At 42.8% G+C, this 27,990-nt stretch overlaps 2 protein-coding genes across 12 annotated transcripts in view; one reads left to right on the top strand and one right to left on the bottom strand.

The window, feature by feature from the left end:
• Nucleotides 1–21,651, bottom strand: part of STRBP (spermatid perinuclear RNA binding protein) — a 307,353-nt gene extending 285,702 nt beyond the window's left edge. For 2 of the 9 annotated variants that reach the window (XM_033959924.1, XM_033959927.1), the window contains exon 1: nucleotides 21,314–21,538. The gene's annotated coding sequence lies outside the window, so the exon portion shown is untranslated. The other 7 variants (XM_033959930.1, XM_033959931.1, XM_033959929.1 and 4 more) reach the window with 5 other exon arrangements.
• Nucleotides 20,622–27,990, top strand: part of LOC117367420 — a 56,042-nt gene continuing 48,673 nt past the window's right edge. For all 3 annotated transcript variants that reach the window (XM_033959936.1, XM_033959934.1, XM_033959933.1), the window contains exon 1: nucleotides 20,622–20,856. In XM_033959936.1, the coding sequence (XP_033815827.1) occupies nucleotides 20,627–20,856 (230 nt within the window). In that variant the 5' untranslated portion in view covers nucleotides 20,622–20,626. The remainder of the gene's footprint in view (nucleotides 20,857–27,990) is intronic.

Raw genomic sequence — 27,990 nt, 5'->3', positions numbered from 1 at the left:
ATCCTTACAGGTATCAGACAAAGCTCACATCGTTAATGAGAGCTTCAGGGATGAGGCTAACAGCCACATAGTGCGTGATCCTCCATGGGTTTGATAGAATAGGTAACTGGCTCCTGGTTAAAAGGAGCTGTACAGCCTTTTCTGTCTGGTTGGGTGGCCCGTCTAGCATGTGCCATGAGAAAATGGTGACAGGAGAAACCAGCGTGATAAGCATGGAAATCTGAAGTCCAGGCCCCCTCAGAAATAGAGAAAGAGAGTCCTGGCCGCAGGAATATGCGCAGTGTCATTATGCCCATAGAGACAGTCCGAACTTGGAAACTGCTTGTACTACCTTTAGGCATAAATATCCTGTGCCACTACTAGACACATGCAGCTCAGCACAGAGGCCCAAACAAGGACAGTTACCAATAGACAAAGGCTCAATCTGCAGGGACCCCAAGAGAGACAATGAGATACCTGTGTGAAATACAGGGCACTATCTTACTGCTGATCTCACTGTGCCGTGAGTTGCCGTATGTCGCCCCAGTCTGGAGACAAACCGAGACTGGGTGACCTAGCACAGGTCAGAGTCTCTCTGGTAAACCCCTTGAGTGCTAACCCCAGAGTCCGATTAAACAAGCAGCTTCCTTCAAGGGAGTACAGCAGGAACACAGACAGACATATAAAGCTGCCCAAGCTTGTCCCAAAGCTGGTGAAACACATACAACTTGTCTGAACCGAAAAGGAGAGAAGCCCCGGCATACCCTGACCAAAGTCAGCTGGAAACAAACTACCGGAACGCTGCAGCTCTCCCGCCATCGCCGGAGACCCATGCGCACGCCTGATTCTCGCTGACACGTGGCCGCTGCATCAACGCTCCTAGAAACATAGTCGGATTCGAGCCCCGCAAAATTTACCCTGCCGCGGCTTGCATAGAAAGAAAATCAGACTCGGGGAATAACCAGAAGAACGGCCCACAGCGCTGGAAAAAACATATCCCATCTCATGCACGCTGCTATAAACCGGCACCTGCACAATCAGCTGCACATGGCCGTGACAAACACTGATGAAAGAGAGCCTCAGAATAAAAAGGACTGCTGCTGCACTGAAACCCAACAAAGAGAACAAGTACGAGCATGAAATCGCATCGCTACTGCTGCACTGTAACCAACAAGGAAACAAAGCGTGTGCATGCAAAGGGCGGGAAGTCCCGGCTCCCTCCATGGATTTCTAGTCATAAAACTTAGCCTCAATAAAATATCCATACCTTAAATGTATGATGACCGAACCCACAGTACTAAGACTCCCAAACAGAACCTGAAGTTCAAACAACTGTAAAAGCCAGACATACTCACAGCTTGTTGTTAGGGCCGGTTGAAGCCAGTTTGCAGCAAAAGCATGGCAGAATGTAACAACTGTGGTCTCTCTTTTTTTTTTTTTTTTTTTTTTACAGAGAAGGGAAAGAAGAAAAAATTTGAGACCCAGTCAGACCCTCTAGCAATGGAGGGAGGGTGAGGCAGGGACAAGGGGGGCCCAAGTGTAACCTCTAAAGCCGGCACCGTTCAGCCGGACACCCCTGTCTCACTGAAGAGAAAAATCTCAACAGGAGAAACAGAATGGCAGTCTCACTGAAGAGAAACCTCAACAGGAGAAAATAAAGTTCCAGCCACAGCCAGAATTCAGGAGCTAGTTGAATAGCGACCTTTTCCTGCTGGGAGATAGAGATTACTGATGAGACAGGAGGAGTGCCAGCCAATAGGACCACCTGTTAATCAGTTTCTCTATCTCCGCCTGCTGGTAGATGTGAGCTATCCCATTGGTCTCTGGATTCATCTGCTGCTGTTGCTAGGGAAAGTATGTTATTGAGAAAAACACAGAGGTAGACACTGCTTGCCCTGTATCGGTAGCATGGAATATTGCTACACCTTGAGTTTTGGCCAGGTACTGGTGACCTGGATTGGCCACAGTGAGAACGGGCTACTGGGCTTAATGGACATTGGTCTGACCCAGTATGTTCTTATGTCCTCTTGATGAGGCTTATGCTACTGTTGAAGAGGTTTAGAAGGTTGGGCAATCCCTATGATTGTGCCAACTGAATTCTTGATGCAGCTTGTCAAAATCGTGCTGCACAGCAAGTTTTTATCTTTGATGACAAGTTATAATTACAAGTATGAGGTGTGGCAATGGGGGCGTCTTTTGCCCCCTCAGTAGCAAATATTTTTTAATGTCAAATTTTGAACAATATTTTATGTACACATTAAGAGGATTTCATCATGTGCAGTGGATGACTTTTTTGTCTTTTGGACTGGGAATTTGGAACAACTTAAGGAATTTGTCAGTGAACTCAATGCCCAGAACCCCACAATTAAATTTGATTTTACAGCTAATTGTGAGAGTATTTCTTTTTTGGATGTGAAAATTGAATTAAAACAAGGACATTTTTCTACGACTGTGCTCATTAAGCCTACAGACCATGATAGTATGCATTCCACATTAAATCAAGTATTCCATTCTCTCAGTTTATTCGTTATTGACGGATCTGTGATTCCACTAACAGTTTTAAGGAAGTGGCTACAAGATTGAATCAGAAGTTGAAAACTAAAGAGTATCTAAACCATGTTGTCCACAATGCTTATAAACATGCTCTCCATAACAATCAGGAGCTTCTGTTTCAACCTAAAATAGAGACTAGTGATGTTTCTACAGTTCCTATTCAGTGTGTATTCCAACACAGCTACTCCTCGAATGCAGTAGCTTCTATCATCAAATGTCATTTGAAAGTTTTTGAAATACATCCCATTTTATCCCAGATTGGAAGTATGCTTTCATATTCTAGGAATACAAATTTATCTGACAAACTTAGTAAGGCTGATGTTTGGTCAGGCAAAAGTGACTGTGGAGGTGGTCACAGTAAATGTAATCATTACTCAATCTGTTCAATTTGTTCAAATGGGATAAGAGTAACTTTGAGTTGATGCTTCAACACAAAACCTCTTGCGAGTCAATTAGAGTAATTTATGTTGCTAGATGCCCATGTGATCAGATATATGTGGGGCAAACCTCTAGAGCAGGGGTGTCAAGTCCATCCTCGAGTGCCGCAGGATATCCCCAATGAACATGCATGAGTGTTCAGGATATCCCCAATGAATATGCATGAGATCTATTTGCATGCACTGCTTTCATTGTATGCTAATAGATCTCATGCATATTCATTGGGGAAATCCTGAAAACCCGATTGGATTGCGGCCCTCGATGAGGGACTTTAAGACACTCCTGTTCTAGAGCTTTCAAAATTTGAGTGATTGAACACAGATCCTGTATTAATAACAAGAGACTGGAAGTTCCGATGTAGAGAATGACATGGGGACCGTTTACTGCGGTAAACTGTGGTCACCGCAGTAAATCTGCAGGAATGGAGACATTTGCAACTTGTTTACTGCAGGAATGTGAACAAGACCTTTCACCGCCCCACGGGAATGGGGACAAGACCTTTTACCGCCCCTGGGAGTGGTAAAAGTCTTGCTCCTGTGGTAAAAAAATTGTGCCTGTGTCAGACTCAGCATCTCCTCCCCAGCTCCTCTTGCGCCTATTTTACCTTCAGGAGCCAGCCATGCCACGATGAAAACAGAAGGAACCCAAAACCAAAGCCTGAGACCAATGTGATTTGAAGAATAAAATTACCAGACAACAAAAGGTAGAAAAAAATAAACTTATTTTATATTTTGTGATTAGAATATTTGATTTGAATATGTATCCTCCTAGAACTGGTATTAGACATAACTGGGGACCGAAAAGTCTAGGCTGTGCTTCTTTAGCTTCTAGCTGGCTTAGAGCTCTCTCTCTGATCAGGGTGCAGTCGCTCTAGTTGCTCTTCCCTAACACTTTTCCTGCCATGTGTGACTGAAGTATTGCTAGCTTGATTTTTCTATATAGCATTCTGTAGTAATTTGATTTGTTCAGTTTTCACAATAGTTGAGGAGATATTTGTGGATCGTGTTTGGAACACCTTTGATCCTGTCTCAGAAACTTATGTTTCAAAAATATGTGAAAAGTAAAAAAAAATGCAGTTGTAAATTGGACCCATTACCTTCTTATCTTTTCGGGGATACTCCTTTACAAGCTATTATATTGCTGACTTCATTATTAAATCATTTTCTTGAAAATGGTTACTTTTCATTGAGTATGGGGAACATAACTTTGACACAGTTATTGAAAAGCGCCGATCTAGAGCCTACAGTTCCCTCTCATTATCGTCCGATCGCAAGTATACCCTTTTTGACAAAAATGATGGAGTCAATTATTTCTAGCCAACTTTCCAACTACTTGGAGAAATTTTCTATTTTGTTACCATTTCAACATAGGTTTAGACTCTCCTATTATCGTTAATCTCAAAGATTCAAAATTTACAGATATATATGTGCGGTATTGTTGCAATTTGATCTGTCGGCTGCGTTTGATGTGATTCATCATGACATCCTGATTCATGTTATCAGATATTGGTTTAAACCAAGTTGTACTGAATTGGTTTAGTAAATTCCTCTCATTGCGATCTTATGAGGTATATTTGGAGGGTGAGACTTCCTCCACTTGGAAATCCAGCTATGGGGTGCCACAGGGCTCTCCGCTGTCGCCAATCTTGTTTAATGTATATATGACTTCTCTGAAAAATTTTTGTCTTTCATCAGCAGAGACTATATATATCTATGCAGACGAAATTTTCATTTTATTAGAAGTTGATCCTGATCTTAACAACCTGGTCCCTAGTATAGACTGCTGCATTTCTAAACTTCAACTGTGGGCTTTGTCTATTCAAATTAAACTGAACGCTGCTATAAAAAAAAAAAAATTGCTTTAGATTGGGCCAAAATTAGAAAACCTCCCTTCCTCTGTTACATTAAAAACAGGTATCGCATTACATATAGATTTTTCATCTAGAGTAGAGAATGACACGGTGGCAAAATTCATCACCGTTCCCGTCCCCGCGGATAAACGCGGGAAATAATCCCATGCCATTTTCTAGTGTCTATTTCAACCTCAGTCCTTCTACACCAGCATTCTTCACAGCAAAGCATGAGGGTCAGTGGTTGTGGCCATTCATACTCCGATTCTTCCCTCTCTCCTTAAAGAATAACATGAAGATGGTTTCCCGCAGTTATCCGCGGGGACGGGAACGGTGATAAATTTTGTCACAGTGTCATTCTCTAATCTAGAGTCCTGGGTGTCATCTTGGACTTATCACTTACATTTCATGAACAGATAAATTCCTTGACAAAAAAATGTTTTTTTAGGCTGCGCATGTTGAGAAAGGTCAGATCACTATTCCATCAAGAATATTTCTCAGTATTGGTACAATCCATTGTGTTTTCTCAGCTAGATAATTGTAATTCAGTTTATCTGGGCATTAAGCAGTCTAAAACGACTTCAATTAATACAGAATACTGCAGCTAAGCTCATTTTTGGGAAACAAAAGTATGATCATGTTTCCCCTTTGTTGATAAAGCTTCACTGGCTCCCAGTTCGCTTTAGGATCCAGTTTAAATGCGCATGCATAATCTTCAAGCTTCTCTATGGAATATTTGATCCTTTTGTCCCCTTATGTTGGAATACCCTTAGACTTTGCTATTTGAGAAACACACAAAGATATACGTTAGCCTTCCCTTCCTTTAAGGGAATTAAATCTGCTGGGAAGCTCAGTCGATCTTTTGTTTTCAAGTTTGTAGAGATCTGGAATGAACTTCCTAACTCCATTAGGCTTTTAGTCCAGCTGCAATTATTTCGTAAATTCCTGAAAACTTTGTTGTTCTCACAATTTTAATGGTTTAACTACAGCCTCGACAAAATAATATTATAGTTATTTTTCTTATGCTTTTCTTATGTACTTTAGTTTTTAATTAGTTCTTCCTTCTCCTATGTTTTCTGCTATGTACTCTAGTCTTAATTAATATGTGAACCGAGTCGAGCTCCACTGGGAGATGACCCGGTATATAAACCAAAAATTAGATTAGAGACAGGGTTTTGTTGATCCTTGCTCTGTATTATTTGTGTTTATAAAATGACAATTGTACAGAATATTGTCTCTTTTTATACTTTAATAAAATAAGTTCAGTATAAAATAATAACTATTTGAAGCTTGTGCGGATGGGATCTGACAGTTTGCAGGGCAGGGACTGAGCTCGTGGGGACGGGGCAGGGACGGGCTCATGGGGTGGGAATGGTGATAAATTTCTTCCCCGTGTCATTCTCTATCTGATGGTCCAACACTGTGTGACTCTGGGACACCATTTTGATGATTTGAGGTTTATTGTTATCGAACAGTTTTCATTGGGTATGGGGGTGGGGGGGGATTTTAAAAAGAAGTTACGTCAGAGAGAACAATTTTGGATTTATAAGTTACAATCTCTTGAACCTTTGGGGTTAAACAGTGCCATCGAATGGCAGGCATTTTATTTAGTGCCTGCCCTTTAACAGAGTTTTGAGGTTTAAACATATGTCTGTTCTTCCAGCTGTTCAGCTTGGCTGATTGTTTCTGATTGGCTCCTGTTTGGACAACCCCACCTGCCCTGAGTAAGTCATGGATTCAACATTTTTTATCTCTTCTAACAGCAGTAGTTTGCGTTTGTTTCAGCTTCTTTCTTTCTTTAAGCAGCAAGAACATTGCAAGATAAGGCTCTTGTTGAAGGGAGAAGATTGTGTCTGCTCCTCTTGCTTTATTTGGATTGTGATCCTGTATTGTGGATAGCTTGTTTATGATCACAATTGGATCCTTTGGGACTGCAACTTTGCTACTTTTTGGAGATAAGTACTGGTGGAGCAGCTATTCTGACTACTCCAGCCTTTGAGTGGGAACCAAGTGGCTCTTGGCCAAGTTGACAACCCAACCTAGAGAATGTAGAACTGCCATCACCCGAGTAGCTGCCTTTTTGGCACCCTGCGCCATGTCGGCTCGAATAAGCCAATCGTCAAGGTACAGGTGCACCCTAATTCTTTGCACAGGAATGCTGCCGCCACTACCTCCATTATCTTGGAGAATGTTCTGGGAGCAGTGGAAAGTCCGAAGGGCATGGTGACGAACTCGAAGTGCTGACCCAGAACCACAAAGTGGAGAAAGTGGTAGTGAGGCAGCCAAATGGGAATATGCAGATAAGCCTCTGCAAGATTGCGGGAGGTGAGAAATTCACCTGGCTGGACCACTGCGATGACAGACCGATGAGTCTCCATCCGCAGTAAGTTGTTGACCTTCTTGAGGTCGAGAACAGGGCGGAAAGATCCGCCTTTCTTTGGGACAATAAACAATAAAATAAATGAAGAACCTGCCTGTGTGCATACGGATGGCAGAACTGAAGTCACCGCTCCGAGATTTGGAGCACTGGTCTTGACCTTGGGGCCGCCGCGTGAGCAGACTGCTGGGCAGGCTAGACCATTGGTCTGACCCAGCAGCGGCAATTCTTATGTTCTTATCCTGTAATGTCTCAAATGTGACAGAAAACACTGCCCGTTTGAGTGGAGAGCGGCAACAGATTCCACTAAAGAACCGGCCTTTCCGTATGAACCTACACGAGCCTAAGATCCTCCTCGCAGTATCTTCTCCATATTCCATCATTTAAAATTATTGGCTCACGTCGGGCTACTTCCTTCGCAATTACAGCTCCTACAATATGGAACTCCTTACCTCTGTATATCAGGTTGGAGAAAAACTTTGCCAAATTTATGGGAAATTTAAAGACCTCCTTTTTCCAGGATGCATATGACTCCTAAATAGATCTCTATCATAGCCAGAGTTGCTTGATAATCCTGACTGCTTACCCTCCCTATTGTGGTTTACCTTTTTTTTTATTCTTTACTTTTAATTTGTAGTTCTCCCAACTTTCCTACTGTTTTTGTTAGTTGTTTTTAAGTGGACATTTGTCAATTTTGTTTCTCTCTTTTTGATTCATAGTCTTAAGCACGCGAGACAAACACGCACCGACAAATGAGTGTCAGCGCAAGACTTCAGTGTGCCACAGGAAAACCTTCTTTTAAAGGGCTTTGACGGGGGTGTTGGTGGGGAACCCTCCCCCCCATTATACTTAATAGGGATCACGTTGGCGTTGGGGGGGGGGAGTTGGGGGGTTGTAACCCATTATACTGAAAACTTAACTTTATCCTATTTTTTTGGGAAAAAGTTAAGTTTTCAGTATATTGTGGGGGGTTACACCCCCCCAAAACGGCAGCACGATCCCTATTAAGTAGAGTGGGGGGTTCCCCCACCACCACCCCGTCTGAGCCCATTAAAAGAAGGTTTTCCTACGGCACGCTAAAGTCTTGCGCTGAATTGTCGGCGCTTATTTGTCTCGCGCGCTTTAGTCCCATCACCCTCTTTTTAACATAATTTGTAAAAAGCTTAGATATCTTGATTTGCGTTTAATCAAAAATTTTAATAAACTTGAAAAGCTTGAAACCTTGACCCACTCCTCGTAAAAAAAGGGACAGCCGTCCCCCTATGCGATGAAATTCCAGGGAGTGGACGGGCGCCCCATTATTGAGTGGGTCAGAAATAAGTAGGAGAATGGGGAGGGGGGGCTGAGCTATGGACTTTCTGTCTGAGTGAAAGGAGGACCGGGACTGGAATTTTGGCTTTGGGAAGGACTGATTCATACCAGGCCAATATCTTCTGGAGTCTCCAAGTCGTGTTCTGGCCAGTCCTGGATGAGACTGAAAATGTAGTCCATCCTCTGGGAGCCTCTGAGGTTTGACTTCCCCCAGGTCCTTCACAATTTTCTCTAGCTCCTCTCCAAAGAGGAGCTTGCCATGGAAAGGAAACTTAATGAGTCTTTGGACACTGAATCTGCAACTCAATTCTACAGCCACAGAGAGCATCTTGTGGCAACAGACCATGCCATTTGCTTGGCTGATGCCTTAACCAAATCATATAAAAAGAGTCTGCCAAATAGGAAAGAGCAGATTCCATGGCCGGGAGAGGAAGAGGCTGGGAGGACTCCTGCTCCTCAACAGAATCTGCCAGCTGCTGAACCAAGTCAGACATACTCTGTGTAAGATCTACAAAGAGCGACCTGACAAGACAACACAGAGCCTTTGTAAGAAAGCTTAAGGAGGGCTTCCAGCCTCCAGTCCTGCATATCCTTGAGACCCACCCCACCCTCAATTGGGAGGGTGGTCTTCTTGGTCACCACCATGACCAGTGCATCCACTTTAGGTCAGCGAAGCTTTTCCAACTCTTCCTGGACCAAGGGATAAAAGCAAATCATGGCTCTAGACACCTTCAACTCCACGTCTGAAGAGTCCCACTGAGCCATAATGAACTCCCGTATGGCTATATGTACTGGAAAGGCCCTGGAGAGTCTCCTAGTGTTAGCCATCTTAGGATTGACCATAGAACCAGAAGGATCCTCAGGTAACTTGATGTTTAGGGCCTTGAGCACTTTAAAGATGAGAGAAGGGAGCTCTTCCTTATGAAACACCCACACAGTAGTGGGGTCATCTGCAAGGTTGGGAGGGAGTTCCCCTTCTTCCAGCTCTTCAAATGGGGTGGCTGACCAATACTGAAGGATCCGGGGAAGATGGGCAGGCTGTCACTTTCTCAGGTTCCTTGGGAGCAAAAGGGTCATCCAAGCACAAGAACATGGAAGGAGAATCCTGAAGTAGGGGAGAGGACCCTTGCCCGAATAAGACAATGGAGCCATTCTGGCAAAAAGAAAGTTGGGCTGGTGAAGGAGTAAAACAGATTTTGGAGAAAAAGGCAGGAACATGGTCCCCTGTGCTATCTCCATACCAGATCCTGCAGCTGAGAGCTCTTGAGGACAGATGCTCCCTATAGTGGTCCGGGCAGGCCAGGCATCCTGTGCCTGATCAGTCTGGGGTGGGGAGGCCACCTAGATCGGGACCATGCTTTCCGCAGAAGAGGGGTCTCAACCCAATCTTGAAACTAAATCAGGGTCAGAATCCCCATAGCGACACCTTTGCATCTTCTGTCCGCTGTTCGCCATTGCCACAGCAAGAACAGCATTTGGCTGCTTCAGCCATACACAAATTAGGTGCGAAAAAGCATCATGCAATCTGAGGGAGGAAGGCCGCAGCCCACCAAAGGATCACTGCGAGCCAACTGCACTCAGTATGGCTGGAAACAGATGGAGCCTGCCGAACTCACTGCTACCGAAAAAGGCAGGAAAGGCAGCCTGCCAAAGAGTTTGCAGCAGGCCAACCACAGGCAACACTCAGCTTCCCAACCTGCGGTTGAGAAATGCGTTGCGGCCCAGACTGGTAAACTCCATACTGGCAAAGTGCATGGCATACTATTTATTTGCTTGTTTAGCCCGTCCTCCCAAATATGGACAAGACGTATTTGGGAAGTGAGTGGTACAAAGACTGAGTTATGATAGAGAACATCAGAGATTAGGTGATTTTACATGCTATAGTAGAGATTAACAGCCGAGATACATTAGTTCAACCCACATGCTCACACATGCTATAGTGGATATAAACATACGAGAACACTAAACAAGTATAGTAGGTATGAACATCCAAGTTATTCTAATTAACTTTTACATGTTTTAGTCAAGAACTCAGCATTATGGCCTAGTTGCCGAGTTTGTCCGAGATCAGTTTGGCTTGGACTGTTCATGGAGCTGGATTTCTGAAGAGGAAGGTTTTCATGGCCTCCACCTCTCCCCATGGTGCTTGTAATTGCTCACCATGTCAACCATGTCACCCTGGTACAGTGAGGGAAGTGACTCTTGGCTGCTGCACCTCTGCTTGGAAAGGAAACTCACCGGCCAAGCAGGAATGAAGAGAGTACCAATGTTTTTTGTCTTTTTGTTTGTAATTAGGGAGCCTGAAGAAAGTACCTTTTATCCAGCCAAACAGGGGAGAAGAGGAGGGGAGAGGGGTATTGACTTTGCTCTCCCAGGTTTATCCTCAAAATGCAGAAGCCAAAATCCCCTAGGCTACAACCAAGGCTGAACTCAATGGGAGTCAAACTGGAGGAAAAATTCAGGAGCATGGAAGAATCCATCCATCTAACTGCTGGCGATAGAGTATACTGGAGAGGTGCGAAGCATGCCATCCAAGGTACTAGCTTCCAACTCTAGTGTTCTCTATCTCCGCCTGCTGGTGGATGAACTTAACCCATGCATCTAAATTCATCTGCTGCTGATGACAGGAACTTAAAGTTTGTTCTGCTTCTTCAGGAAATCTCTTTAAATAATCAGAACACCTCTTTGAACTTTTAGTGGAGCGCTCATGTAATACTTAGTTTTCTCACAGAGCTAGTTTCAATCAGGATGCAGTGCATTCTCACTATTCATGAGGGTATGGTTCCAAAAAAATCTGTGCAAACTGCAAAAAGGTGATGCACTGTTCCTATAAGAAATACAGAGGTAGGTTCCTGCTTGAATTTTTGTTAGGCGATTTGGAAAAAATACTGTATAATGAATACAAATTATCTGCAGTTACATTAAAGTACTAAGTTACTAAAAGAAACATACAGAAAATACAAGTAAATAAAACTGCATTATCCTCTATAATAAAACCCTAGCACCTTTGTGAAGCGACCAAGAAGCAATCCACCCCCACAACACTACCAAACGTAAAACCAACCGAAAAACAGCAGCCAAACCACCAAAGACCCTTCTACCACCTTTCACCAACCACCAAACAAAAAAAAAATAAATAAATTTTTTAAAAAACCTCACGAGCCCAGCATTTCATACTGTTAATCCTTCTTTTATCCAGCGGGAAGACAGCAGCAAATAACCTCCTCCCTACACCCGCTACAGATATAAATAAATCTCTCTTCCAAAATAAGAGAACATCAAGTGACAGAAACTCAAACCTACAATCTAACACTCTACACTCCATTACCACAGCATAGGGAAGAAGACCAACACAAAGACTAAACCACACCGGCACACCAAATCACTTATATATCCAAACACAACCCACAACTATCACACAGAGATATCCACACTCAAATGAGCCTACTTAAATATCAGAGCGCTAGGTCCAAAAACAGAGCTTATAAAAACCTGGATAACACAAGAAAACCTGGACTGTCTTTTCCTCACAGAAACCTGGCTAGCCTCCGACTCAGACCCCAGAATAACTGAAGTCTTCCCACAAGGATACAAAATTACAGTGGTCTGCAGAGAAAAAAAAGAGGCGGAAGCCTAGCAATCTTAATCAAACAAGATCTAACCCTTAATATAATTGAGAAAATACCTAACCCGTACATGGACCTTTTAGCTTGTCAACTCTCAAGCACCACACTAAAAGACACACTAAACTGCATGCTCTGCTACATAGCGCCGGGAAACTGGTCTTTAGCAAGAACCGAAGTGGAAGACTTCATATACCAAAACTCACTAATAGCAACCTACAACCTACTCCTATGAGACCTAAATCTACACCTAGATGATCAATCATCCAAAGAAGTAGACAACTTTTTCTCATTTCTCAAAGCCTTATCCTTCCAAATGCTAAATCCACAAACAACTCATGAAAAAGACCACCAACTTGATATTGCAGCCTTCATGACCCACCAACCATCCTTAACAGAAATTCATACATCTAACGGAACATGGTCCAGATCCATCTGGTCAGATCATTACACCTACACTTTCAACATCAACTGGACCAAAAACAACAAAAAAACTATAAAGTAACATACACCTCATGCAAACACATTGAACCCTCCATATTCTGGTCTAAAATAGATGAAACTATTCTAGAAAACAATCCCGAGGACTTCATTTTACATTGGGAAAGACTTTGCTCCAACACCCTTGATGATTTAGCCCCACTGCAAACCAAATCCAGACCCAGCAGGAGATCAGATAAATGGTTCGACTCCGAACTGCTACAACTCAAAAGACAATGTAGACGACTAGAGAGAAAATGGAGAAAATCTTACTCGGATGTTACAAAATCCGCCTGGAAAAAAATCAACAAACAATACAAATCACAATTAAAGGACAAGAGAAAAGCACACTACACCAACCTAATAGGCACTGAAACCCAAGACACCAAAAAACTATTCCAAATTCTAAAAACCCTAACCGACACCAAACCCTACCTGACCACTAACAATACTACCCCCCCTCAGCCACTCTATTAGCAGAACACTTCCAAAATAAAATTACCAATGCAAGAGCTACCTTCAATGACACCTCTACCCATCCTAAAGAATTCACAATTCTCCTCATAGAGATTCTACTGCAGCAGATAGAATATGGTCTCAATTCCCCAACATACAATGGCCCGAATTCAACAAATACAGCCATGCATCCTGTGACCTCAACAACTGTCCACCATATCTCCTAAAAACATCCAGCACAAAATTCCGCGCTCTTCTTCTAAACTGGATACAAATCTCGCTAATAAACGGCCACTATCCTACCAATCTAAGCAAAAATCATCATCACCCCGATCCTCAAAGACCCCAAAGGACCGATAGACCAAACAGCCAACTATAGATCCCTTGCCTCTATTCCACTCTACATCAAAATAATAGAAGGACTAGTTGCCAAATTCCTCTCCAATTACCTAGAAAACCATAACATACTCCATCCTACACAATCCGGCTGCAGAAACAACTTCAGCACGGAAACACTACTAGGATCTCTCTTGGACACAGCCAGACAACATCTCAGCACAGGAAAAAAAATGATGCTCATACAACTAGACCTTACCGCTGCATTTGATTTGGTGGACCATAACATTATACTACAAATCCTGGATACAATAGGTATCACAGATAAAGTATACATACACATGGTTTGAAGGATTCCTTAAATCAAGAACCTATAGAGTAAAATCAGACAAACAAAAATCTGAACCTTGGTCAAACCCCTGCAGAGTTCCCCAAGGATCCCCGACTCTCTTCAATCTCTATACAGCCTCCCTCAACTCTCACCTGGACAAACAAGGCATAACCTCCTAAAGCTATGCCGATGACATTACCATTCTCATACCCTTCGTTCAACCTGAACTCTCCATGACGAACACAATATACCAAACACTAAAATCAATAGCAACCTAGATGAAAGATCACAAACTGAAATTGAACCCAGATAAAACGAAATTCATCCTCCTAGAAAACAACAAAATACCAACCATAACCAACATTGAAATTAACGCAATCAACTACCCCATACAAACCACCCTAAAACTGCTAGGAATAACTATCGACAGATGCTGCACCATGCAACCGCAAATCAATAAAACAATACAAAAGTCATTCTTAGTCATGAGAAACTTAAGACAAGTTCGGAAATTCTTCGAGAAAACTCAATTCCAGCTCATAGTTCAGTCCTTAATACTAGGCCTACTTGACTATTGTAATATCCTCTACCTCCCATGCCCTACAACCATAACAAAACAACTACAAACTATCCAAAACACAGCACTAAGACTCATCTACTCATTAAAGAAACATGATCACATTACAGAAGCATATCTCCAATCGCACTGGCTTCCAATCCCAGCAAGAATACAATTTAAATTCTACTGCCTACTATTTAAGACTTTATACGGAGACAGTCCAAACTACCTGAATAACCGCCTCATCCACAACACCGCAACCAGACATAGGAAAACTCACACCCCATTCTCATACCCCCCAATTAAGGAGGTCAAACGGAAAAAACTATATGATGGCCTCCTGGCCACTCAAGCAGCCAAACTAGACAACCAAATCGCCAATCTACTGACGGCATCCCTTGACTACAAGACTTTTAGAAAAGAAATAAAGACCATACTCTTCAAGAAAACTCTGAAAAAAGAAATAATACCGCAAGTCTCAAACTCCACCTCTCACTAAAGCCAACTACCCCAAACAAATAACCTTACCCATTTCTTACTCTTTTTGAAAATGACCAATTTTTTTTTTTTTTTGTAAATTCTTGTTGTAATACATCTTGGATAATTCTTTTGTAATCCGCCTTGAACTGCAAGGTAATGGCGGAATAGAAATCCGTAATGTAATGTAATGGTTCCAAAAAAATATATGCAAACTGCAAAAAGGTGATGCACTGTTCCTATAAGAAATACAGAGGTAGGTTCCTGCTTGAATTTTTGTTAGGTGATTTGAAAAAAATACTGTATAATGAATACAAATTATCTGCAGTTACATTAAAGTACTAAGTTACTAAAAGAAACATACACAAAATACAGGTAAATAAAACTGCATTATCCTTTATAATAAAACCCTAAGTGCGAATGCGCACTTACAATGCCATGTTCCCTGACAGTGTGATGTGTGCCTCCATGCCGAATTCAATTTCAGGCACGTGGGGTGGCTTGTGACTGCTTTCGGCATGTGCAGCGATTTGAGCAGCGGTGGCGCCTCTTCTCACCCCCGAACCAGCAAATGCAGCAGCCGCGGGGCATTTGCTAAGCCGGCCCACTTCAACAGTGCGAGGTAGACCGGCCTAGCAAAAGCCCTGAGGCTGCCCGGGCTAGCGGATGCTGGACATGAGGAGCAGGGAAAGGAGAAGGCCTACTACTGGACAGGGGGATCAGGTAAAAGGTGCTGCTGGACAGGGGGGAGATAAAAGAACAAAAGAAGTGCCTCTGCTGGGTCAGCCCAGAGGTCCATCACGCCCAGCAGTCCACTCACGCGGCGGCCCATCAGGTCTAGGACCTGTATAGTAATCCTTTTATCCACTTTTCCTTCAGGAAATTATCTAATCCCTTCTTGAACCCCAAAAACGTACTCCGTCCTATCACACCCTCTGGAAGCACATTCCAGGTGTCCACCACCCTTTGGGTGAAGAACTTCCTAGAATTGGTTCTGAATCTGTCCCCTCTTAATTTTTCTGAATTTTTTCTCGTTCTTGTAGTTTTTGAACGTTTGAAGAATCTGTCTCTCTCCACTTTCTCCATGCCCTTCATGATCTTGTAAAAGGGAGAAGGCCTACTGCTGGACAGGGGAAGCAGGCAAGAGGTGCTGCTGGACAGGGGGGAGGTAAAACAAAAGTAGAAGGGGTGATGCTGGACAGGGGAAGCAGGGGAGGGGTGCTGCTGGACAGGGGGGGAGGTTAAAGTAAGGGAGAAGGCCTACTGCTGGACAAGGGGGAGCAGGAAAGAGGTGCAGCTGGACAGGGGGGATGTAAAAGGAAGGGAGAAGGCCTACTGCTGGACAGTGGGGAAGTGCTGCTGGACGGGGGGAGGTAAAACAAAGGGAGAAGGGCTGCTGCTGGACAGGGGGGAGGTAAAACAAAGGGAGAAGGGCTGCTGGACAGGAGGAGCAGGGAAGGGGTGCTGCTGGACACGGGGGAGGTAAAAGGAAGGGAGAAGGGCTACTGCTGGACAGGGGGAGCAGGCAAGGGGTGGTGGTGGACAGCCGAGGAAAGAGAGAGACAGAAAGAAAGAGACAGACAGCGGCCAAGGAGAGAGAAAGAAAAACAGACACATACATCTATTCTAGCACCCATTAATGTAACGGGCTTAAAGACTAGTACATCAATAATAAGCAATTTTATACTGTGTCTGCCATTCTCTGTTTGCTATGTTTGTAATACTATGCTTATATTATGCTATGCTTGTATATATGACTGCCTGTCATGCTAAGCTGACATCCTATGTTTATCATGCAATACTCGTCATGCTGTGTTATACTGTGCCATGTTTGTCATGTTATATTTCACCTGGCTTTATTAGATATGTAAACTTGTAACCCATTCTGAGTTCTCCTGGGAAATAAATAAATACAGTAAAAGACATTAACTAAAATCATACATTTGATGGACCAGCAGAGGAGACGAAGACAGTGAAGCTAGTAGATCAACCTCTGGAACCTGGCTCTTGCGACTCGCTGACAGAACGAACTGCGTCAGCCTTGTCTACTTGGCTTTCCTCATGAAGTCCTTAGGCATCTCAATATAAGGGACTTTTTTAGACTGTACTCTAACATGTAGGTAAACATTTAGCCTATGTTGACACCCCCTCTATTTTTGCCACAATAAGAGGAACAATTTTTGGAGTTTTGGGTTGATCTGCCTCTTATCATCACCGTTTCTGATGCCATCTTGCACCATTTCCCCATCAAGGTCTCCACTGACCATCCACCAGCAAACTAATGACACCAGAGACTCCACAGCTTTTGATTCTGTACACACATTTGAAGCTATCAAAAGTTCCCAATTAGCTCTGATAAAGGATGAGCTGAAAACAGGAAGCACATCAGAAGGGGGAGGGTTGAGTCAGAAGAAAAGGCCCAGTGCAGGCTGCAGCCTTGGAGTATGGCTGCAACCCTACCCTCTGTTTATCTTTTACATCACAGGTGTCAAAGTCGGTCCTCGAGGGCCAGAATCCAGTCGGGTTTTCAGGATTTCCCCAATGAATCTGCATGAGATCTATTTGCATGCACTGCTTTCAATGCATATTCATTGGGGAAATCCAGAAAACCCGACTGGATTCCGGCCCTCGAGGAGGGACTTTGACACCCCTGTTTTACATAGTTCCCAATCTAAAACTGAAAGTGCCACCAATCCCATGGCTTTAATTCTCAGGAATCTCCCATGAGGGATTTTGTCAGAAGTTTTCTTAAAATCTAGATACACTATCATCACCTGTCTCACTCTTATATACACATTTATTCACTCTTTCAAAGTAATGAAGCAACTACCGGTATGTGAATCAAGATTTTCCCTGGGCAAATCTATGTTGGCTTTGTCCCATTATACCATGTCTGTGTTCAGTTAGTTTATTCCTTACAACAGTTTCTATCATACCTGGCACTGACTTCAGGCTTACCAGTCTATAATTTCCCAGATCAGCTCTGGAACCCCTTTAAAAGATTTGCTTGGGGGGGAAAGGTATACCAAGTAACACTAAACAAAAGTATGGCACACATACATCAGCCGGCGCCTCCAAAAATAGCACCAGCCACGTGTCAATCACATTTAGGTGCCATTAAGAGAATCATGGCTTACGTCTAACATAGGCGCTGGTAACGTAGGCCTCTGCAGATGCGATTTCAGCATCTTTTTTTGTAGGCACCTGTGGATGCCTGCATTTTTTAATAATGACTTTTTAAATGGTTTTAAACAACTCAGTCAATTACTGTGCCGATTAACACCAATTAAAACAAGTTAGGCAGCGGTAGGGCGCCTACAGCCACCTAACTTACGGCGCTGTTACTAGAATCAGGCCCTAAATACTATAGCCTGGATCCTCCACCCCTGAAAAACAGAAATCTAACCAGTTAGATAATATCAGTAAAGCAAGACTGATAAATGGGAAAGAAAACACTGTGCCAGTATATAAAGCAAATCTCTCTTTATATTCATCCACGCTGATGAACATATGGTACTAAAACAATATGCTATCCAAGCACTTACTGCAGAATCTGAAGACTCAGCAGAAGAGCTAACAAATCTGAAGTGTTTCAGAATTTGCAGCTGTTTGTGAACAACTTTAAACAAAAAGAAAATTCTTCAAAATTATAGGCCTTTGCTTTTTCTCTGTATTTACAAAAATATGTGAGCTATGTACGTAACTGAAAACTTATATTTCTCTCCAATTACTCTCTGAGGACAGAAGAAATATCCACTGTACCTGAATCTAGTTTGCCTTGCACTACAAACTAGTACTGGACAGGTGTTATATTTGGATTTCACTATTACATATATATAAATCTACTTTCAAAAATTAAGAATTCAGCTGAATGATGATCTAATAACTGTAATTCCAAATGGAACTATGTTATCAAACCAATTTGTCTACTAGTCACATCTATCCAGTCAGATTTTCAAAATAGCTACAATAAATATGTATGAGATAGATCTGAATATGCTACTGTGTGGTATACAAAGCCAAAACTAACCCCACTTGAAGAAACTGCCCCTAAAACTAAAGAGGTGTATACTTTAATTTGGAAAAAAAAAAAGTTATGTTCAATAACAGTCTCTAAAAATTAAAAGTACTCAACCATATTTTGCTCGTATGACCTACATTTTCTGAAACAATTACAAACTTTTTATAGAATTTTGTTTTCCTTACAAGAATATTTTAAAGCCCTACTGCATCACTAATAAGACCAGGATGATTCTAATTGATTTTCTTTTCACTTCTTGTTAAGTATTAATTCTGGAGGAAAAAATGATTAAATATTACAGATGCTTAATTTGTAAATCCATTTGGACTCTTTCACACAACCTCAAAGGAAGGCTGGCACACAGACTTTCTGCTGACAGTAAGCCACTCGAGACTTTAACATTTTCCACAACGAGACTTTAACATTTTCCACATCTGGGAGGACAAGGTCCTTTTTGTACCATTTTATGAATGGTGTGGGAAAATTTAGGTAGCATTAGTAAAAATAAAACAGATTCAAATAAAATCTAAATGGCAAACTGCATTCCTTAGTCAGCCAGTTTACAATGATAAGTTCCTTATCTTGACATATTTCAAAGTTTAACTTCATAACAGTTAATTAATATTTCTCAAAATCAATGCAACATAAAATGAGAATCAGTATAATCCCAGCACACACATAAAAAAGCATCTGAAATTACATTTAAAAACTATAAAGAAAATATCAGGCAGATTTTTAAGAGCAGATTAAACCATAAAGGTGTCAAGCTGTGCCTGCTGTATACCATCTTGCGTAAATGAATCTTCATAAAGATTCCTGATAAAGCCCAATGAATAAATATTAGTCTTGTATTTAATACCAATACATTTTAGCTTATAAACATCATAAAAACGAACCTCATAATATACACTAGGCATTATGTTTTTAAGTACGCTCAATTTAATTTTCCACAGTTCCATACACTGCAAATACTAGTATTTCAGAATTAAACCTACAATACAAAATGTTACACTAAAAATAGTACTACTATTCACTAATCCCCAACAAGCATCAATCCCAATAAAAACATACAGGAGATCTGCATGAATTAATACCTCTACTGTATGCCTAATCTCTTATGCATTAAGGATACACTGAAAATCTGGCCTTTTTACAGCCAGACTGATGTAAAAAAAACAACTTGGACATTAAAGTTTACAAACTGGCACCTTACCATGGTACTTTTCAAATGAGGTGGTTCAAACGTAAAATTACAGTATGGTTATATTGTACACCAGAAATCAGTTCATTTAGTTGTACTTAGCTATTCACCTTGAAAATTAAGTGCTACCCACTACTAACATTTTTGTTTATCCAATAATAGTACCAACTAATAAGTTGTAATTTCCCTGCACATTAAAACCTCCAATCGGAAAAAAAATTATAATAGTTCATTTTTTAAATTAAAAACCAAAACACAGATGTTTAGTGTTTATAGGTATTTCCTTTGACTTTAGCAGCACCAGGTATTTCGCCCAGCTATTTCTGATTCTGCTTACAAACAGCATGAAAAGATAACCAACCGACCCTCTCCTTTTATATTATGATAAACAAAATATACATTATTATACAGAAAAAGAAAACCCAACAACAAGTGATTCATGCATCGCTAAAGATCAGCATCCCAAAGGTAGTTCCCAGTAGCAACAACATGTGAGCCCCACTGTGGTCTCTCAAGAACACCATCTGGCAGGAAACCTGCTAGGGGTGGCAGTGCGCAGGCGCCAGGAGAACAAATCCCTATTCATAGTGCGGCTCACAATCTCGCACAAGGGCAACGCGTCCAAACAAACAAACATGAACACGGACCAGGGACCGCAGGAGAGAGGGAGTGAGGGCGAAGAACCAAGGGCACACTCCGCCGTACTCTTGAAAATGAGATCTCGGGCCTCAGCTCATTCTCCTGCCAGAACCCTCTCACGGTTCAAGTGTAGCCGAGGTGGAACTGACGGACGGGGGAGATCTGTGTGCGGTTATGAACCCAGCTCGTCCCGAGAAGGCACATCTGACGCCCGAGGAAGAAAAAGGTAACAACAATAATAATTTAAAAAAAAAAAAAAACCAACTCAAAAAAATACCTATCAATAGCGTAGGCAAAAAATGTGAAGGCGTCGCAGGACAAGTAAACTGCTGCCGCCTCAACCACATCCATTTTAGTCCCAACCGCCGGGCGCAGGAACCCCCCCCCCCTCCCGGTTCTCACCCGAGACACGTAGAAGAAAGAGATTTAACGAACAACAAAATTCCAGAGTATATACGTAAGGACGCGCACCCCCTTCCACAGCTACTCTGCCGGACTCACACGAACTGATCCAGACCAGGACCCACCGCCGTCTGAGGCACGAATCCAGTTTTGCCGCTTTCCACCCCCTACCCGCACATATTTCTTCGCCGTATTCAGCGCCTTGGGATAAAGGGGGCGGGGGAAGGAGAAACACGCGACGAGATCCGAAAATTATGCCGGAAAAAGAAAGCGCGTCCTACCCTTTGAGCCGGCACCGCGTTCCCTGCTCGTCTTTTTTCCTTTCTCTCGCTCTGCAGACTGGTGGTGCTGCTAGAAACCGGTGTGGAGACGGGGTTCCGACGAGGTTGTGGTCATGTGACCGCGCCGTAGCCTCGGATAGGCCGAAGCTGAACGCCGAGTCCCTCGCGCCGCGGGGGGAGGAGGGGAGAGAGGCAGACGAGGTCACTCCCCCTTTCCTCCGTCTCCTGGTTCGTTTGCTGCACCTGAGTTGGCGACGCCAGAGGCTTGGCAGCGCTCCTCGGGTTGGTGCTCGCGTTCTTGACCTATGTGGCTGAAAGGGAAGGGAGCGCGGCGTATCCTTACGCTCACCGACACCTGCGTGGAGCAGGTTGCGGAGTTGTCTGCGGGCGGGCGGGCGATCGTTTTATGCAATCGAAGTGCGCGCGCTAGGTCCGGTTATGTGTTGGCAGTGTGCTATCTTATCTGTTCTGGACCATGTGGGCGACAGAGGAATTTTATTTTCCATAGAAAGTAGTAGTGCGATAGCCTTAGTGTCGGTAGGTGATACTTTGTATTGGTGCTACCAGAACAAAGCAATATACATATAGGATCTGAGTTAACAAAGATTATATAACTAAGTGTTTACAGCAATACAGTGCGTATCCTAGTGGCAGTTGTCTAGCGTAGATCCTTAGGTTGCTCTGTCCACGAATTAAGAGCTGTGCTTCTTTAAACAGGAAGTAAGAATTTTGGTAGATCTAAAAGAGCACTAGGGGAAACTTGCATGGTACAGCAATTTGGAACTTTAACGCTATTATGAAAGATAAGATTTGGATAGGCATGCAAATTCCTACACGAAACCCATATGTCTAGATCGGGAGTGAATTTTATTTTGTAGTATATGCTTTGCATCTCCATATAGGGGTTTCTTCTAATACTAGAGACAACTTTGTGTACCTTGGCCTACAGTTACTTTTTTATTCATTCAATTTTCTATACCGCTCTCCCAGAGGAGCTCAGAGCTGTTTACATTTATTTATTCAGGTACCCAAGCATTGTTTCCCAGCGGGCTCACAATCTATCTGATGTACCTGGGGCAATTTGGGGGGGGGGGATTATGGGCTGGATTCATAAAACCTTTTGATCCTGTACCGACAATTGCAAAACCAGTTTAACTGGCTTTGCGATCGTACCCCGACATGAATCGCTAAATATAATAATAATAACTTTATTTTGTATACCGCCATACCCAGAGAGTTCTAGGCGGTTCACAGCAGTTAATAAGATTACACACAAAAATAACATTGGAATTAACAATTTTTTGGAATGTACATGTCGTTGAAGTTCACAGGAATTTAACAATTTTTTTTGGAGAGCTCAGGTCAATGAAGTCGACATAAAATAACATCAGTAGGAATATACAAGGAGTATACAAGGAGTTTACAAGGAATATAATACAAGGAATATGCAAGGAATATACAAGGAGTATAGTACATGGAATATACAAGAGTGTACAATTTTCTTTTTTTTTTTACAGGGAAAAAACATACCGGTCAGGGGAGTTAATTGGTTTGGAGGGTACCTTGGGGGGGGGAAGGTGAAGGTTCAAGTGTATTGAAGGGAGTAGAAGCCCGATCAATCTATCTGCCCGATCAACCTATCTGATCCAATCCAACCTATACAAATTAGTAAAACCCCATGCAAAATAGCCAAGCGATTGATTCACTAACAATTGCTTGGCTGTTTTGAATCGGGTTTTACTATCCTAAAACACGATTGCTGCACACCTGTCAGTAACTGTGTTACCGACAGGTCTGCCTGTCTTGTTTATTCATTTTTTTCCCATGGCACAGATATTTTGAGTGTGTTACACATGCAAAATATCTGCCCCATGAAAAAAAGAATAAAAGACAGGCAGAGACCTGTCAAAACGCTCCCCCACCCCACCTTCAAATGACAGAAGGGTTGCCCGGTCCCTCCTGCCATGGGTGGCCATGGCCGTCTGAAAATGCCTGACCGCCAAACACCCGACCCGCGCTTAAATTTATGGCAGGAGGGATGCCGACTCCCTCCTGCCATCAGCGCTTCTTCCTCCCACCCTCCTCCCCCAAAACAAATGGCAGGAGGGATGCCCCCTCCCAGTACCTTGAAAAGTTGGAAGCAGGAGGGGTGCTCAGTCCCTCCTGCCCCTCTGGCCTCCTGCCCAGCAATGATGGCCTTAGGCCACACCCTGATGCATCATCTGATGCATGGGGAGGGGCCTAAGGCCCTGATTGGCTCAGGTACCTTGGACTCCTCCCTTGGGAGGCACCTAAGCCAATCAGGAACTTCCTTAGGGCTGAGCCTAAGGAAGTCCCTAATTGGCCAAAAGTTGGAAGCAGAAGGGGTGCTCAGTCCCTCCTGCTCCTCCAGCCTCCTGCGCAGCAATGACGGCTTAGGCCATGTCCTGATGTATCATCTGATGCACGTGGAGGGGCCTAAGGCCCTGATTGGCTCAGGCAACTCGACTCTTCCCTTGGGAGGGGCCTGAGGCACCTGAGCCAATCGGGAACTTCCTTAGAGAGGAGTCTAAGGAAGTCCCTGACTGGCCATTGTTTTGGGGGGGGGGGTGGGAGGAAGGTGTGCCAGTGGCAGGAGGGAGTCAGCATCCCTTCTGCCATTTTTTTTTTTTTTTTTAAAGCGTTGGGAGGAAGGGAGCCCTGACAGCAGTGACCGCTTCTCCTGTCACTAGTCAGGGCTCTGCCTCGACTCAATCACTCACTAAGCAATTGAGTCGGGGAGTTTGCATGCAAATGATTTGCACCTCCGTGCATCCAAACTTAATAGTGAATCAATTGCTGTTGGAAAATTGGCCAGAGAATCGGCCAACAGCGATTGAAACACTATAGTTAGTGAATCTAGGCCTCAGTGACTTGCCCAGGGTCACAAGGAGCAGCATGGGTTTGAACCCACAACCTCAGGGTGCTGAGGCTGTAGCTTTAACCACTGCACCTCACTCTGCATTTGGGTTCCCTACAGTAAGAAAGAGTTTTGCACAAGTTGAGTGCACAAAGCCCCTGAGTTAGGGTTGTAAAATCTGGAAATGTGACCTCCACCTCCCCGGCCTGCCCTGTTCGGCCATGTCACACCCCATTCCCCAAACCTCTTCTCGAGCTTGGAGCCATGTCTGGAGGACCTCCGAGCATGCACAGGAGTGATGCATGTGACATTATTGCATTGCATCCGCACATGTGCAGATGACCTCCAGAAGCAGAAGCAGCCCCGAGCTTGAAGCTTTTCAAAACCTAGACAAAGTGCCGGGTTTTGAAAAGCCATCTGGATGCCTGGACAGTCCTCTTAAAAAGAGGACATGTCCAGGTAGATTCAGACGTCTGGTAACCCTACCCTTGTTAAATCTTTGTGTTTAAATCCCCGGTAATGAAGAAATAAGCACAGATGCAGAGAAGTGTGCAGACTTAGAAGACTGAGTTCAATACTGGGGTTTTGATGGAAGTCTTAAGATGTTTAAGGGATTAGCTTTTTCCAGGAGCACTCTTAGCTGGAAATGTGACACACACCCTAGAACTTCTGCCCTTCTCACTATGTCACTGCAGAGCAAGGGAGGCAATGGCGTCTTTGCTTCCCTTGTGCACTGTGTGATCATGGAACACAACAGCAACTCATGTATTCCACAGTAAGCAAGGAAAATTCCCAAAGCACAAAAGATGCTGTGGAAAGTATAGTAAGTTTTTAAAAGTCTTCTGAAAAGTTGGCTTTTTAAGGACGCCTTTAACTGAGTCATTCAAATTCTGTTAAATTAGGATACTTCACAGCAGACTAATAGTGCTGGTAAGCAAAAATTAAGAGGGTAACCTTTCCCAACCTCTTGTTTCACTATCTATCCCTTTTTTTATTTGTTTATGAATTGTATTTAATCCTGTCTTTTTTTTTCCTCCCCTTTTTCTCATGTATTGTTTTGTTAAAATTGTACCAATTGTTTGGTTCAAGAACTGTGATTTTTTCTTTTTACCCTGATTTTATAGCTATGTGTAAATCGCATTGGATTTGGATTTTGGCCATTAAATCAAATTTTTAAATAAACTTGAAACTTGAAAGGATGTTCTTGATGTGAATATTTATTACTCTTTGTAAAAGACAAACTCATCCACAATAACATTGATCCGGACTCTACCGTACCAGCTTTAGATTGACCAGAGGAGCTTGTGCCCTTACTCATAAGTAATTGCAGAGTCGCCGTTTGCTTCAGAATCAATTGATGCTTCCTTCAAGCAAAACTCAGGATTACAACACTGAAGGAGATGATGCAACTGCTGCTGCTCAACTACAAGACCAAAGCAAATCAACCAGAAAAGTCACCAATGAAACTGGCATCAGGAAACAATCAGGAGAACATTGTGGACATCAGTTACGTGCCTCACTAGTGCTCTGGCTGTGTCTTTGTTGGCCAGGGCTAATAGGGATTTTATGCCTGCTTCTCCTCTTACTGTAAGTCTATAGGACACACAACTTTTGCCAGCTTTGTTGAAGAAGAGGAGCAGAGGTGGAATATGTGCTAAAATAAAGAAATGACAAGCAGCGGACAAAATTGGTGTTTGCAAAACTGTGTATTGGCATTTTGTCTTGCTTGTGCATATATCTGCAACATAGGATGGGAGGAGGTATGAGGAGAAGGTAAAGTCATGTCATCACAGACTATCTCAAACTAGAATATGAGTATTAAGAAGAGTACTAGCAGTAAATTTGAAGACTGAAATTGTACCCAGTGATTAGTGGAATTTATTCTTGTCATGTTATATGCAAAATTAACTCTCTTAAATACACCTACCCTGAGAGAGAGGTTTGAGGATGACGAGCCAATAAGCAATTCTGAGTTGCTCCACCAAAAAAAGAGAGATCCCAAAGAGAAACAGCATACAATTGCTAATGAAGTTGCAACTGAAAGTATATACGTAGAACAGAGCATGTGGAAGGATTTGGGGATGCTCCACTTTACATCTTCAAAGCATGCACAGAATCTAGGTCAGGCAGTTTGTATTTTCCCTTAGGATCTGTGTTGTGCAATGCTGCCGCATCAGCAGGGATTACAGGTGGAACTGGAAAAGCAGCCTGCGATGCAGATTCTGCTGCTCTGCTAGCGCTATTGTTTTAAGTGATAAAAACCAGCATCTTAACTGAATTTGTGAGCTGGGAGTTAGAGATGGTATTTCTTTCCCTTGGTGGGTAAACCTCACAAAAGCTGTAAAGTAGCTGTACTTACATTTGGAATGACATCCCTTATCTTATTAAAGCAGCAGGAATAGCTAGCTTCGTAAAGAGCCGAACTTGTCAGTTTCTTGTACCTTTTAATCCCTCTTATTGTTTATTCCTGCTTCTTTTCTTTTTGGTTTATTTATACGTTTTCATTTTTATCAAGTAGGAAACATTTATTCCTTATTATGACTGCCCCAGCGGTTTTGAAATATTTTTTTTGTGAGTACATTCTTCATTTTTAGCACTTTGTTCATGCATGACTTGTAACACTGCAGTTTCTGTATGGGATCCTAATGGATGTCAGCACTGTAGCCCCCCCTGGTTTAATTAGATTCATGAAAATGGGAGACTTTTTCACTTTCATGTCTGCAAATATGCATTTCAGTTCTCTGATTATTGACAATGTAATAGACATGGCATATCATATATTTCCATTCATTTTGAATTTGTCCCAGGCTTGTTGGCTTTCTCATCGCTCATCGCCCTACTGCCTTTTCATTCTAGTGAAATGTGTCTAGTGGTCTGAACCGTAGGTTATGTTGTAGATACACATGTTGATTCCCATTTCCCATGAAGTGTAAAAGGATAACCCTTTAAAGAACTTGAGGTACCCCCTCATTTATTCCTTCAGCAAGCGCACTCAGAAGGTTTGTTTTGCTCTGCTCTGTTGGGGGTTTTTCTTTATTGTTTTTGTTTTTTTCCGCTGGATTTTTGAGAGCCCCTGCTTGGGCATACTCCATCGGGGAAAGGACGCCGTCCCATGTGGGAGGACTGCTGCTCCCAGAACAATCTCTCAGAGTTCCTGTGGAGCCAGCCTTCTTTGGTCTCTTCAGGAGCGGCTCGTCTGCTGATTCGGTCAGAGTCTTGAGCACAGACTGTGTGGCTTCTGAGTAAGAACCCTAAGGGTATCAGGGAGCCGGCTGCATAATTTCTCCCCCCATAACTGTGTGAGGAATCCCAGGGGTGGACGTCTGTAACTGTGGTCCATCCAGCCGGTTGCCAGAAGATTTCTTTTGACAGTTGAGGATCTGAACAATTTTTGAGGCAAAAATCCTTTCCTGGCAGCCAGGCTGATTCAGACAAACAGGCACCTGAAAATACAGCAAGTCTCCCATTATTCCCTATGGGAAACATAGGGGGGGGGGGGTCTGACATTGAACAGGATAGGTTATAGCATTCAGTCTAGTAATTTTGGACTAGAATGTGACCATGAAGAACCAGGTTGGTACGGAAAGGTTTCCACATGTTATGGAAATTGCATACTATTAGCATATATTGCTGTTTCATCATTTAGATTGTTAATACAATCTCTGGACTATCGTAATATTGTTTATTTTGTTTAATTTGTAATATTGTTTATTTTGCTGGTACTCAAAAAAAAAAGTCTTTACAGATTGCATGTTATCCAGAACGCAGCAGTCCAATTGATTTTTAACTTGAAAAAGTC

Source organism: Geotrypetes seraphini, chromosome 10, assembly GCF_902459505.1.
Source record: "Geotrypetes seraphini chromosome 10, aGeoSer1.1, whole genome shotgun sequence".
NCBI lineage: Eukaryota > Metazoa > Chordata > Amphibia > Gymnophiona > Dermophiidae > Geotrypetes > Geotrypetes seraphini.
Note: the sequence above shows the minus strand (reverse complement) of the source record. Positions and strands in the feature narration are given on the sequence as shown.